The following is a 15,574-nucleotide window of genomic DNA, read 5'->3' as shown; positions in this document are numbered from 1 at the left end:
TTCTAAGATCCTTCCCTCGTAAACATCAACTTTTACAAGGATATATTCATAAAAGGAACTTTCGTCCCTGGGGATAATAACGAGATATTTGGAGTGCTCTTTAAAAAATAAAATAAAAACTTGATGTGCTCATTGCTTTCCCGTCGCTTTCTTCCAACTTTCGCAACCTTCATCCTTTCTTCTCCACTCAAAAGGAAAACGGAGGGATCCGTGATGTCGGTATGGGCTACCTTCTTTCCTTTCGGACCTTTCCCCGGCAATCCGGACTCGGAGCATTGACGAAGTATTTCTGGGAGCTTCCAGTTGTTCTAAATGGAGAGCATTATTCCGATTTCTCTCTCAGGCTTACCGAAAAGCTATTTTGCCTTTCCCCTTCCCTCCACGGGGCCAAGCTCATGTCCCGGAAAGAGAAAGAAATAACCATTTAATACATTTAATTAATTTAATACAAAAACTATTTCCACTTGATCTATACCAGACCGGGAGACCCTCTTCAATGCACCACAAAACGAAAACCCTGAAAACAAAATACATTAAAGAAATTTAAATTCAGCTGTCCTGCTTTCCACTTCAATTAGAAATTCACCACGAAGAAGAACAGATCTCTCTCTCTCTCTTTTCCTCTCTCTTTTCCTCTCTCTTTCTTCTTGCGCTCTCTCCAATTACTGCTATTTCTTGGGTTTATGCAAATGAGTTGAAGGGGTTGTGTCGAGATGTTTTGTAAACTCGCCAAATCTTTTACTACTAATGAGATAGTCGAGAACAAAGAGAAAAAACAATCGGGGAGTGCTGAGGCGAGGAAGACGACTATTTATCTCAATGTGTATGATATTTCTCCAATTAACAAGTATCTCTACTGGCTTGGCCTCGGGATTTACCATTCTGGCATTCAAGGTAACAATTCAACTATTTGTCAGCTGCTCTAGCCTTTTTTCTGTTATTTATTTCTTGTATTTTGGTTCAATTCGAAGTGCACTTATTGTTCAAACCTCCCCTAAAATATAGGAGCTAAAGCTTGGCGATTTTTTAATAAATTTTCTATTGTAGTATGCTTTCTGATGTTCTTTGCCTTGGGTAACCATATATAGTTGTAGTGGGATTATATTCTGGTGCTTTTTGTGGCTTCCATCTAGAGTAGGAATACGAGTTTAACCAAATATGAATTAGAACCATATTCTTTTGTAATAAGTGGGAACACTGATTCTGTATTATTATGATTGACCATAGAATCAGAATTTGGAACCAGAGTGTCATTATTTGGTAAGCAGAATTACGTCTGGTTTTTAACGCCTTTAGTGTAGAAAATTTTAAGGTTGATTACGGCAATCTTACTGATGTTTATACATGAAATTTCATTTGAACCAGGTCCATGAGTATGAGCATAAGAAATACTCATATATTTTGTTGTTTCTGTTATTTTCGGGATGCTCACTGAATCTTCCATATTTTCTGAGTTATTGCAATTAGCCCCTGAGCTTCTAAGATTGACAATAAAACCCCTGAAACTTTGGTTTTTATGACCATCAAGTTATTCTAGTGTACATCCATTAGGAAAGTTTGACAAAATTGTCCAAATCAAATACTAAAATCGTACACGTGTTTTTCATCATGTAGATTGTGTATCAAATTTGGTATATTTTATTCCAATATAGGAGCTTTAACATCTTTCCATAGATGACCGAACAAATTTCAAATTGGTTAAATATTGACAATTTGACATACACCATATTTAGATCATGTCCACTAGAACCCAAGGATATAAAGAAGAAGAAAGAAAAGAAAATAGCCGATTTTTTCGTTAGCCTCCACCTCCCAGATAACATCATGGAAAAATTAGAATACCCCTAATTTTTTTTTCTCCACTCTTATTTAAGTAGTGTGATGAAATTTGGTAAGTATTTAAGTAGACAATTTTTTTTAAATAAATAAAATTTGAAAGTAAGTTATGCCGATCTTGATTGGTTCTCTTTTGAAATAACATGAGTATAATTTTTTTTTTAAAAAAGAAAAGTAAAAACCATACAAGTTATGTGTTTGCTGCCTGACATGAATGCATTTTTGTTAATTAAAAAATTTCCTTTTACTCCAAATAGAAAAAATTGTAAATTATGTTATTTTAGGGCATTTCTGTCAATTGGACGTTTCAGTTGTATTATCCCTTTCTTCTTTCTTAATTACTTTGCATTACAATTTACAAGTCATAATTGCATAATGCACTCAGTAGTTATAAATACTCTGATGTATGTAAAGTTGTAACAGTTCCTTGTTAGTCCGGTTGTACTTTTGGGAAGCTGACTTGAGCCTATACTTGGTCATGTTATTACCATAGCTGATGAGGCGAATCTAAGGGAACCAGTGTGTGCAATGGCAAACATGTGCATTAGGCAATTAGCTGAAGCAAATTGAAGCCTCACATGCACTTATTGAATGATCAATATTCTCTGAATTATCCTAAAAAAAAAAAAACATATTCCCTGAATTCAAGTGAATATTTTGACATAAGCACACAACATAATTATGTCCTGGTACCAATAATAAGAAGATGAGGATTAAAAGCTGTTCTTAAAAAACGAAAAAAAACATATGATCTGTTTAATGCTACTATCGAGACAAAGAAAGTATAACCAAATCCAAGAAAAGGTGATTTTTTTTATTATCGGCCCGCTTATAGTGCTATGCACAGCACCAATTGGTCAGTGAGACAGTTTCTATTTTCGATATTCTAATAGTCAATCCAAACCACTCAGTGTGACCCCACACTCAACTCTTGTAATATGCTAATAATTAGACTTTTTTTTTTGTTTAATATCATTTTTCTACCTAGGAGAAAGGAGTGTTATTGGACACTCAAAATTTCCAGAATCAATGGTTTTTTGTTTCCAATTCAAAAAAATAAATTAAATGAAATCTCAAAATATAAGTTTTGGTTTGCAAATGTATTTTATATGTGTATCACATTGATTGGCTCAAATCGGCCAATTGTAACTCCGAAATCGAGATTTGGAGCCATAGTTCATAGCATCGTAACCTTGACCAATAAATAGTGATATGATATTATGAACATTGTTTTTGTAAAAACAATATTATTTACGTTTAAAATGACTTCAAAAAGCAGTACATGGAATGGAGTATGGATATGGAGCGCATGAGTACCCAACAAGTGGTGTGTTCGAGGTGGAGCCACAGAACTGCCCCGGGTTTGTCTTCAGGCGCTCCATGTCGCTGGGAACAACTGAGATGTCACGAGTGGAGTTCCGAGGCTTTTTGGAGGACCTTTCCGAGAGCTACCATGGGGACACGTATCATTTGATCTTTAAGAACTGCAATCATTTCACTGACGATCTTTGCAAGCGCCTAACTGGGAAGCAAATCCCTCGATGGGTCAATCGCCTTGCCAAATTGGGTTTGTATATTTTTTCCTTTCATTTTGTTTTTGTTTTATTTTGCTTTGAGGATTTTGGTGCCAAAACTTTTTTCCATTTGTGTGTTTATTTTGCATATTGTACTTTTTTTCATAGTTGTTATTGCTTTCCTTTAGACAAATTTGGAAGGGTATGAATGGAAAAGTACCAATTATGCTGAAGTTATTGCATAGAATAATTGAAAATGGAAAAGTCGTGATGCACCCGTGTACAAATATAGATATCATGTGTACTTCCATGGAAAAGAATGTTTGATGTGTTTACTCTTGTTTGATGTGTTTACTCTTCTAAAGATCAAACTACCTACCTTTACAATTGATTCATGTGTTAAATGGCTGTTAGCCCTCAAATGAGGACAAATTTTGGGAAGGACACTCAGATATTTGAAAGATTGTCAGGTCTCCTTCATTTCGACTAAAGAAGTAGACAGCATATTTTATCTTAATAAAGACATGATACTGACTAATGTTTATATGCTTGTTAGATGTTTTTCTTCATTTCTCCCCTTTTCTCTGCAAATCAATGGCTGGTTTGTTGTCGCTAATCCATAGAAGCATTTATGTTTCAGGCTCCTTCTGCAGTTGCATCTTGCCAGATAGCATTAAGGTCAATGCAGTGGGAGATTTAACCACACAGCCCCCTCTGTCAGGTAATTATTTTTGTATTTTTTTCAACTACACAAAAAATACGTGCCTTTATTTCTCATTGAAAGCATACTGAGGTTAAAGCCATACTGTTGAGTTGGGTCCAGCATTGGTAGGTGTATACCAAAAGATTTACAAATAAACCCTAAAAGTTTTTGTCCTTGTGTACTAATACTGTACCAGTCAATAAGTCATAACTGATATTGGAAGATTCTAATATACAGGTTAAGACATATCTCTGTTGTTTCAGAACATGATACTCTTACTGCTACATTATTTTAATAATACTTAATTATGTGAAAGTTCTTTTATTTATTTTTATTTATGTGTACCTAAAATTTCCTTTATCCAGATGGTGATGAAATGGAGATCCTTGCTTCATTAGAAGCCGAAAGTTGTCTTGAAGAACTTGACCACCAACTCCTCTCAACACCCCCAAACAGTGAAATGACACCTCCCAGAGTTATGAATTCAGCAAAAGATACTGATAAGATATGACATCCCTCGTCTTCTTCATTTTTACTTGATTCTTTTGTAAATGTAGTCTAGGTCTTAACTCTACAGTAGATGTTATTACTTGCTGATTGGGTATTTAGTATATCTTGTTTGTTGTTTGATTGTTGGTTTGGTTTTCTTTGGTTTGTTTCTTCTTTTTTGGTTCTGTTTCTTTCATTTTGTTGTGATGTGACCTAATTACTTTAGGCTCAGAAACTGATATATTGTAAGTGTACATACTACGTTTAGGGTTCTGTTTGCGTTATTCGTTGCTACAATCTATATATTTTGTTTGTATTTTGTAAAGTTGTGTGGTATTGGGGAGAAAATGTGCAAAATATTTTGAATAGCATTTTAGGCAGTGTTTAAATGAGATACTGATATACTGGTTGGTTCAGTAAAGATGTATAATACGAATCAGGCTTGGTTTCTGTCTTATTATGCTTTGATTTATTTTTTTCTGCTGTTCCTTTCAAGAAGATAGCCAAATCTCTTCCGGACAAATGTTTCTATTAAAATATGAGATTGATTATCCTCGCAAAGAAAAAATATATAGAAGTTTTGTTTTTAATTCTCAGTGCTTAATAAAAGCAAAACCAAGAAATTGGATTCAGTCCTTGTGCAGCCAAACGCTTATCAATAACTTTGATAAAAATGATAATAACCAAAAGTAACTTTTAATTTGTTTATTTTATTTTTTGAGAAAAAAATGAGGGTCGAAGCTAGTGGTTTACTAATAACCCCGGGGGCCGAATCCAGTCCGGTCCGCCCGTGCTTGTTACCCGACCGGACCGTGCCCCGGGTAACAGGTACACGGGTACAGGTATGAGAAGGACCGGACCCGGTTTTTTTTCCATTGAACCCGTGATAATCCGGACCGAACTACACCCGTGCCAGTTGTACCCGTGACACCCTTTCTTTTTTTTTTTTCTTTTTTTTAATTCAAATTTTAAACATTTCCCCCCACCCCCAACCGGAAGCGTATCCTCTGCGGAGCCAATCACTGCAGAGCTTTTAATCTGGTCCGTCTGTTTCGGATCGGACGGACCAGATCAGATCTTGCCCAAATTTTAAAAAAATATATATTCTCAAAATTTTCAAGATCTGATCTGGTTCGTCCGATCCGAAACAGACGGACTAGATTAAAAGATCTGCACAGCTCCGCAGATGATACGCTTCCCCCCCAACCGGACCCCTACCCGGCCCCATACCCGATTTGACCCGTTTGACCCCTTTTTTCAGTTTTTTTTTTAATTCAAATTTTTAATTTTCAATTCCTCCAAACAAAACTCTATAAATAAACCCCCATCCCTCACAAATTTTCACATCTCTATCTCAATATTTTCATCTCTCATTCTCTCAATCTCAATCTCAATATTTCATTATTCTTCAATTTTAACTTTATTGTTAAAAAATATATATATATATAGTTGTGAATTTAATTCATTTTACAAATATGCAAACACAAACGGAATTACAAAGGTATTCTCGAAGATTTTTCCGCGAGATTAAATGTTACATTTATTTCATGTTACATTAAATATTTAAATTTTGTTATATTAAATTTTGCTAGATTAAATTTTGTTAGATTGAAATATTGAATGTTAGATTTATTTTTGTAGAGTAATTTAAAATTTAAATTTGATGTTAGATTTATTTTTAATAGGTTATATTTATTTTTCAAAAAGGGTAGATTTATTTTTGAAAAAGGGTCGATTTATTTTTAATAAGTTAGATTTATTTTTGAAAAAGGTTAGATTAAATTTTAATAGGTTAGATTTATTTTCGAAAATGGTAGATTTATTTTTAATAGGTTAGATTTATATTTGAAAAAGGTTAGATTAAATTTTAATATGTTAGATTTATTTTTTTAAATGGTAGATTTATTTTTAATAGGTTAGATTTATTTTTGAAAATGGTAGATTTATTTTTGAAAATGGTAGATTTATTTTTGAAAATGGTAGATTTATTTTTAATATGTTAGATTTATTTTTGAAAAAGGTTAGATTTATTTTTAATAGGTTAGATTTTTTTTTTGAAAAGGGTTAGATTTATTTTTAATAGGTTAGATTTGTTTTTCGAAATGGTAGATTTATTTTTAATAGGTTAGATTTCTTTTCAAAAATGGTAGATTTATTTTTAAAAAACAGAAAAAAAAAATATGTTGTTTCGGCCTTTGTTCCAGGCCGGAACAAGCTGTTTCGGCCTTTGCAGAAAATACAACTTCTCTGCAAAGGCCGAAACAGCCTGTTCCGGCCTGGAACAGAGGCCGAAACAATATTTTTTTCTATTTTTAATTTTTGTTTTAATTTTTGTTTTTTAAATTTGAGTTTATTTTTACAAAGGTTAGAAAAATATGTGAGATTTATTTTTTGAATATGTTAAGTAATTAGATTTATGTTTGAATAGGTTATATTTTATTTTTCAAATTCGGATTTATTTTTAATAGGTAAAAAAAATGTTAGATTTATTTTTTGAATATGTTAAATAATTAGATTTATTTTTGAATAGGTTAGATTTTATTTTTCAAATTCGGATTTATTTTTAATAGGTTAAATAAATATGTTAGATTTATTTTTTGAATATGTTAAATAATTTAAATTTATTTCTTTGAACAGATTTAAAAAATAACAACTCCTCATCGCGATTCGATGGGAGGATTGATCGCGAGATTTTCCACCGAAATATTTAACGTCAATATGTCACATATTTATCCTGGTAGTTCCTCCCAAACGCCACCACCAACTTATCCTCATAGTTCCTCCCAAATTTCACCACCTAATTATTCACAAAATTATCAAAGAAGGGACCAAATGCTACAACCAAATTATCAACAACTCCCCCAAATGAATGCACTGTATTATACTTCAAACGATCCAAACATATACATTCCACAAGAAACACATCAACCGACACCACCGTATGCATATGGAGGCGTAGGCACTTCTTCTGTAGCATCGAGTCAATTCAGTCTCCATATAGAAGGTACTCCTTCGACAAGTGTCCCTGAAATTCAAAAAAAAGATGTCCCTCCTTCGACAAGTGTCCCCCCCCACCAGAACCAGCAGGAAAGAAGACTAAAAGAGCTCCTCCCGAATACAATTAGCCGTGGATGAGATTTTATAAGATGACCAAAGATGAGGATGACTATTTGCAAACTCTTGAATCTAAGATAAAAAATTGCAAGGAAATAAATTTTGAGTATAAAAAATCTAGTGATATGACTAGCTTTAAGAGACATACCGAAATGCACGAAAGAAAGGGTGAGGTTCCAAGTGAAAATGCTGAACCGAGACAAATCCAAACCCTTATGAACTCGGATGGTACCGGAACCAACCCAAAATACGATGAATCAAAAATGCTTAGTGAATTGGCCTGGTACATTACCCACAAAGAACAACCAATAAGTATGGGTGGTTGCATGAGTTTTGCCCGATTGGTCATTCGGGGATGTGGTCAACCAATGTACAAGAGGATCCATCATAGAATGATGGTTAATGAAATAAAAAACCAGTTTACCATTACAAAAAATGAGCTAAAATCTATATTTGCATATCAAACCAATAAGGTCTCAATTACCTCTGATATATGAACTGCCGGTAAACATGGATTCCGGTACTCTTGTATTATCGGGTATTGGATCGATGATCATTGGGTATTACGAAAAAGGGTATTAAGTTTTCGAGTGTTGGATTCTCCGCACACTGCAAATGTAATTTTCAAATCAATTATTAAGGTTTTACAAGAGTATAACCTTAAGAGGATAACAAGATTTTTTTTCTATATTTTTTGATAATGCTAGCAACAACATAGTTTCCATTGAGATTTTTAAACAGTACTAAACCCAATTATGAATGGTGCAAAGTTTCACCAAAAGTGTGCTTGCCACATACTTAACCTCGTCATGAAGGCGGGCCTTAAAACAGAAGTCGTAAACCTATTGATAATTAAATTTAAGGATGCTCTCAACTACATTATTTCAAACCAAGAAAGAAAACAACGGTTTGCGTTGATGTATGTCAACTATGGATTGAGCAAGTTGAGAGTACCTTGGGATATAGATACCCGTTAGAACTCTACCTATAGGTTCGATGCCTTCCTTACTCAACTATCATAGTGGAGTTTTTGAGAAACTCCACCCCCAAGGGAATGACATTGGAATCTACTGACGGGGAATGGGAGCAACCACAAAGGCTTAAAAATTTTCTAGGAACATTTTTTACAGCAACCGTCCAATTATCTTGCTCGTACTCACCGACATCATTTGAGTTGCTCAAACATCTCTATAACATCTCCAAGGTGTATCTTGAATTGGAACAAGCTGAAACCCACGATAAATCTCTCACGTCGATCGTAGATGCCATGAAACTAAAATTTCTAAAATATTGGAAAGATGTACCCCTCCTGGCCATTATTGCAAGCTGTTTTAACCCAGCATACAAGAAGTATTTCACAATAAGAATACTTGAAAAGTACAAAGAGAATCTACATTTAGACAAAACCGGGGTGGAGGCATACGTGAATTTGAAGTTCGATGAGATGTTTAACTTATAAAACTCAAGAATGAGTGACAACCAAAACCTGTCTTCGTCCCGTGCCGCCGCTAGGTATGAATATAAATATACACGTATTTTTAATCTTTATTATTTATAATATCTACATTATTTGTCCACTAATTTTTTTTTTAATAGTTCCACTTCGAGGAGCACTAGCAGTATTGGATTGTTAGCAGATTTCAAGTCGAAGAGCGAACCACACACATCCACAAACGAGTTATTAAGATATTTTGCAATGCGCAATGAAAGTGAACAGGTTGACATCATGGCGTGGTGGAGGAGGAATGCAAGGGCCTATCCAACACTGGCGATGACGGCCCGCGACGTATTTGCTGTGGCCGTGTCAACCGTCCCTTCCGAAAGTTGTTTTAGTTCAGCAAACAGGATCCTCTCTGATAAACATAGTAAGTTGGGTGCACATGTTTTTGAGAGACTTGTGTGCTTGAAAGATTAGATTGATGCTAAAAATCGCAAGCAACATCGAGATCAAGCATCATCATCCGAAGTCGACACTGAAGAAAGCGGTACCGAACCGCAGCCCGAGGCTAATTCGAATTCAGACGGTGCAGAAGAGAGCGAACAATGGTATATGAATGAGAACTTCTAGATAGGTAGTGTCGGTATAAATTTCTAACCTCTTTTAATCTTTATGGTTATTTTTTTAATTATAAATTTCTAAACATTTCAATTAGTTTTTAAATTATTCATTTTAAAAAAGAATTACTAACAAAAAAAAAGTTAGAACTCCTTATTTTACATAGCCGGTTCCAATCCCGGAATAAAGGAGGAGGGTAACTTTTTTTTATCTATTGTTTTAAAATAATTCATAATTATTTTTAAAGTAATTGATTTAAGAAATTTTTTATTTATATTTTATTGTTTTAAAGTAATTGATTTAAGATATTTTTTATTTATATTTTATTTAATCTATTAAAAATAAATGAACGTTTTAGAAAATATATTATCAATTTAAAATGTAAACTAAAATTTTTGAGATATAAATAAATTATGAAACTATATAATTAGAATGAGAATTTGAAAATAAAATAAAATGACTCGTGTAAAGAAATAAATCAATAGATTTGTACTTAGCCGAATAAATATACAAATTTTCGCACAAATAATTTGTATATATAATTACAAATTTTATTTATTTAGGAATTATAAAGATCTGACTTGATGATTTTATGTATATATATACACTATTTGATATTGAACTATTCAGATTTTAAAAGTCGAATTATAAACACGTAAAAAAAAGAAAAGAAAAAATAGGGAAAAAAACTCGAACCGGACTACCCAGACCACCCGGCCCCCCTACCCGGACACAGATATGAAACGGGCAGGGCAAGGGTTTTCAAAATTAAATTCGTAATGCCCGTGCCCGTTGTACCTGTGTACCCGTTTGTACCCGTGCTCGTTGTACCCGTTGCCTGCCACGGGTTTTACCTGGCCTGGCATGCCTTGCCCGTTTGCAAACCACTAGTCGAAGCCCTTATTCTAAAATTATGCAAAACCTAAGTGATATTTGGGTGGTATATTAGCCGCATTTTTTAGTTGATTCTTTTACTGCAATATACATAGAGGAGGGATTCAATTACACTCTTTTTTGTTGATACCGGATTACACCCTATGTTTTCAAAGTCCAGTCGATCTAAACCGTTCAACATGATGGACATGTTAAAATGTACTTGCAGATCAAATTTTACATTTTTATGAATTTTTGTACTATTTATTAAGATGGGTACAAAAATTCAATGGTCTTAATATAGTGATTTTGTCAAATACTTAATAAATAGTGAAAAAATTCCAAAAAATGTAAAATTTGATCAGCAAGCACATTTTAACATATCCATCATGTTGAACGGTTTGGATCGACTGTTTGAAATTTGAAAACTTTGAAAATGAAGAGTATAATTCGGTGTCACTAAAAAAGGGTGTAATTAGATCCCTCCTCATATAGATATTATAAATTTTGTAACTTAATTTGAAAATACTAGTCAGTGTTTTTAAATTACGTTAATAATTAAATACTGTCTATGTTTTCATCAAATTAATATTTAATTATTTATACATGTTTGACCACCATATATTATAACAACTTCATAATCTGGATAAATTTGACTACCAAAACCTCTAGCAAGCAAGAATTATTCTATTTGTGCATAACCAAATATTATATTTGCAAATAATTCATTGCGATAAAGCATATGGTTTTGTTGGGAACTACAACATACTAGATCCTAAATTTATATACATTCAGGGTTCAGAGTGAAAATTGCTTCAAAAAATTATTTTTGTAGTTCCTTGAGTTCCTGACGCGTCAAAGCAATGGCAATTGAATAACTATCTGCTACTTGAATTTAAAGAAGAGGAAATAAAAAGAAATAAAGAAAGCGAATTGCTGTGCTATCGTGTACTCAACTACATTGCTTTGCCAACGGGCTTATAATTTATAAACAATACTAAAAAAACACTAGATTGCTTTGCACTCGATCTTCTATGGCACTGCACTCCATCCATTGCACAGAGGGAAATTTTGTTGGTGCGTTTGGGAAGAAGAAGCGGGAGGATTTGGCGCTCCCACAACTCAACATATTAGAGAGAGGAAGGATATAGTGGTCATTACAATATTAACTAATATTATAAAATAAAATTTATAGTTTTAAAAAATATTATTTAATTATTTTCGGAGATATTTGATATACTACAGAGTTAGATTAGACAAATTTATAATTTTTAAGGATGAATATGTAATTACTGATTTTGGAGGGGTAAATACATAATATTGAAACTTTTGAGGGATATACATGAAATTCCCCTTTTATAAAATAATGTTAATGCTCATTTTCAATTAAATTTAATTTAAACATAAGAGATCACTTGATAATAAATTATATTGATACTTATGACAATTGAGAAAATAAAAATAAACTTAAAAATTCAACACTATAAGTAAAATATATATAATAAATGTATTACACTTATAAAAATAATAATACTTGGTTCATATTTTTGTTGTTTACTAAGTAATTTAAATATTTTTTCAGGAATCTAAAATTCATTATTATTGTTGTGTTACAAACTTACAAACTATACTCGAAGTCTCAAAATGTTGAGAATTTAATTAGCAAGTTATATGTATGTCGAACAACATATAATTATAGTTTCAATTATTGATATGATTAATTTTTATTTGAAAAATATTGTTAAGATTGTCACAAAAAGATATTGACAAATAATTCACCTCTTATTTGAATAACCATGTATAATTTAAATATAATTATTTCTGAATGTACTTTGTTTAATTTTCTACCGACTTTGTTTAATTTAAATATAATTATTTCTGAACAGTGGCGTGTCAATATAAAATAAATCTGAACAGTTCTTTCTGGGAAATAATAACAAAAAAAAATGGGTCGAGACTACCCAATTCCGACCGTGTGTTCAAAATTTCGACACAGTATATATTTAAATTTCTCTTTTTTCAGAAAAAAATAATAATAAAAAGCAGAGTCAACTGCACAGTATCTCTGCAGGACCTACAAATCGTTTCGTTATTTTACAAGAAAAGGTAGCGCATAAAGCGACTATTTTACTTTACGCTCATATTTTGCGATTTTAAAGTTCAAAACGTCGATCCGAACCGTTCATTTTGTTTTCCATATTAGAATGTGCTTGGAGACCAAATCTTACATTTTTTGAAAAAATTTTACTATTTATTAAGCAATTTTGAAAGTTGCTAATCTGATAGTCCAGAAAATTTTACTGTTTTTACTGTTCACAGCAAAACAGCAATTTTCAAAATGCTTAATAAATAGTAAAAAAATTTCAAAAAATATAAAATTTGGTCTCCAAGCACATTTCAATATGGATTAAACATCTAACGGTTCGGATCGGTCGTTTGGACTTTCAAAATAAAAATACGACGTGAAGTAGAAACGCGTTTTACTTCACAACTCACCGTAGCCCATCTCTCTCTCTCTATATATATATATATTATTATATATATATATATATATATATTATAGTTAATGCATAAGATTTCCCTATGATGCATATTTTTTTTTCCTTTTGAGTTATATGTTAAGAATTAAAATATCTCCTCTACCTTTCTATCCTTATCCTTGTGGATATCACTAGAGTGAAAAAAAATAGCACGACAGAGCCGGTTCCGTCACGGAATGACACGGCTACGGCACGACATGTGTTACTGTTCCGTGCCGTGACCACCCCTTGACATTTTGGTTACGGCCCGGCACACGAAAGATCCGGTCACAGCACGGTACGTAATCACGCGAATCATGTATAATTATGACTGTTAGGTCTTAATCAAATGGTGAATCTTGAAGAAACTAACTTAAATTATGAAAAAATAGTTAAACGTGAGAAACATGACCAGTTACGTTTGGACACGACACGTGAATAGTCACGGCGTGACTCGCATGCCATGACCATTCGCATGCCGTGATCACCCCTTGATATTTTGGTTACAGCACGGCACGGATCATTGTTCACTTGATTACGGTACGGCACGAGACCAAAGTCACGGCACGGCATGTTTTTTTCCATTCTAGATATCACACATAAATAATATAATAACTAGAGCTTAAGAATGTACAACATGCAAAGCAATGCGTACAAAGCTAATTGCATATGCAAATTGTATGACAATTCAATCAAACAATATTATTTTGAAAACATTATCTGATGTTTTTTTTTCTCAAATTAATTCCAAGTGATGAGGAAATTTTAGATTAAAAGAAATGAAAACTTTTCCTCAAAGAGAAATGAAAACCAACTATGATCAATTCTGAATTATTTATTTATTTATTTTTGAAAGAGATGAATGTCTAGTCTCTTAAATTTCAATATCTGTAAAAAAAAATTTATCTGAATTTTGAACATCTGATCATATGTAGAATATGATCAGCTCTGAAATATTGTGTTAGTTGTTGGTGTCGTCAAGTACTGGGTGAGTATTATCGACGCATATGGTATGGACTCTGGAATGCAACTTTAATCTGTCTAACTTTTTATTTATTTTTTTGAAGGAATAAAATAGTCCGATTCATTAATATGAAACTATTAATTACATTGCCACTAAACTACTTAATACAGTCAATTCTGATGTAAGGTTTTAAATTTAGAACTGTTAGTTAATTAGAATCGATCCGAACTGTAGAATACAAACCTTATAAATTGAAACTCTTTACTAATCTTCAAGGGATGAATAAGCAAATAGCTGTATAACAAAAATCCCTCTAATATTTTGTGGGTATTCTGACTATCATTTATTCATAAATACAATTTGGCATTTCATTAGAAATTTGGAGGTTTCGTCTCTCATGGACCGATCCAAAATTTTGAAACCAGTCCAAATATATGGGAAGGAGTGAGCGTGTACTTATTAATTTATCTTTTAAAATAGGAAATGAAATGACGGGCACGCAATAACTTGAATGTTAGTATTTTTTTTTAGATAATGAAGGAATTAACTATTAAAAATTAAATATCTATAAAGATGTTATAAAATAAAGACAAAGAATAGTAAACAAGATAGAGAACACATATAAGATAATAATCTCTTTATTCATACAGTTTTATATGTATACAATACAAAATTATGTACAATGACTCTATTTATAGGTTACAAATTGTAAATGAAAAGTCATAGATGAATAAATAAATTTCAAAAGTAGTGTGTATCAATTCCAATAGTAATGCATGGAGTAATGAGAAAATAAATTAAGGATTGATATTGTGAGTTACAAAATGAATGACATCCACACATTTAATATTTATTCATAACACTCACCCTTATATGTTAATTACATAAGAATATGTCTTATTAAAACCTTACTAGAAAAATCATTTGAGATAAAAATCTAGTGAAGAAAAAAGGAGTACATTATTCTTCTAAATACGTAATTACAACCATACTAGAAAAACCCAGTGGAAAAATCATGGTTAAGAAAAATATAGTGCATATTAACTCCCCCTCATAGCAATATCAATTAAGATCTTTAAGTCGTCGAACTCCATTATTACGAACTAACTTTTTGAACATTGCATTATGGAGCGCCTTAGTGAATAAATATGCTAGATTCTCACTTGAACGAATTTGCTGAACATTTTTATAAATTTTTTATGGATCTTTCATCTCAAATTATTTCTATAAACAATTTACTAATTTTTATGGATCTTCGACCATACCCTCGGGTTTGGGATAAAACTAAGTGACAAAGTGTGTTAGTAAGACATGACTTGTGCAAATGTAAAAATTTTGAAAATTTAAAAGAGGGGTAAAAATAAAAAATGTAGAAATTAAAAGGGAAAGTAAAATAAAATCCACCTTCTCACTTAATCCGGTTGTACCCTTCTAACGCATAGATACAAACGAGAGATTATGCGTTCTGAATGCACCTAAGGATTTCATCGAGCCCTAGATCAAGCT

General features: G+C 32.3%; 1 protein-coding gene and 1 long non-coding RNA gene across 2 annotated transcripts; both read left to right on the top strand.

Annotated features, from left to right (window-relative positions):
- Positions 1 to 548: 548 nt before the first annotated feature.
- Positions 549 to 4,823, top strand: LOC144551650 (deSI-like protein At4g17486). The gene is made up of 4 exons (XM_078299715.1): positions 549 to 894; positions 3,116 to 3,403; positions 3,991 to 4,071; positions 4,419 to 4,823. The coding sequence occupies exons 1-4, from the start codon at positions 714 to 716 to the stop codon at positions 4,562 to 4,564; spliced, it is 696 nt and encodes a 231-aa protein (XP_078155841.1). The 5' UTR covers positions 549 to 713; the 3' UTR covers positions 4,565 to 4,823.
- LOC144551651 (uncharacterized) lies at positions 903 to 1,786 on the top strand. Its single transcript, XR_013510851.1, has 2 exons — positions 903 to 1,279; positions 1,313 to 1,786. It is a non-coding gene; the product is annotated as an uncharacterized LOC144551651 (long non-coding RNA).
- Positions 4,824 to 15,574: the final 10,751 nt, after the last annotated feature.

This window comes from Carex rostrata, chromosome 3 (genome assembly GCF_964058835.1).
Source record: "Carex rostrata chromosome 3, lpCarRost1.2, whole genome shotgun sequence".
NCBI classification, from domain to species: Eukaryota; Viridiplantae; Streptophyta; class Magnoliopsida; order Poales; family Cyperaceae; genus Carex; species Carex rostrata.
The sequence above is the reverse complement of the archived record's forward strand: the minus strand, read 5'-3'. Positions and strand labels throughout refer to the sequence as shown.

Coding starts and splice junctions, on each gene's coding strand:
- LOC144551650 (XM_078299715.1), top strand. CDS start 714: ATGTTTTGTAAACTCGCCAAATCTTTTACTACTAATGAGATAGTCGAG. Junction 3,404..3,990: donor CAATCGCCTTGCCAAATTGG/GTTTGTATATTT, acceptor TTTATGTTTCAG/GCTCCTTCTGCAGTTGCATC. Junction 4,072..4,418: donor CACACAGCCCCCTCTGTCAG/GTAATTATTTTT, acceptor TCCTTTATCCAG/ATGGTGATGAAATGGAGATC.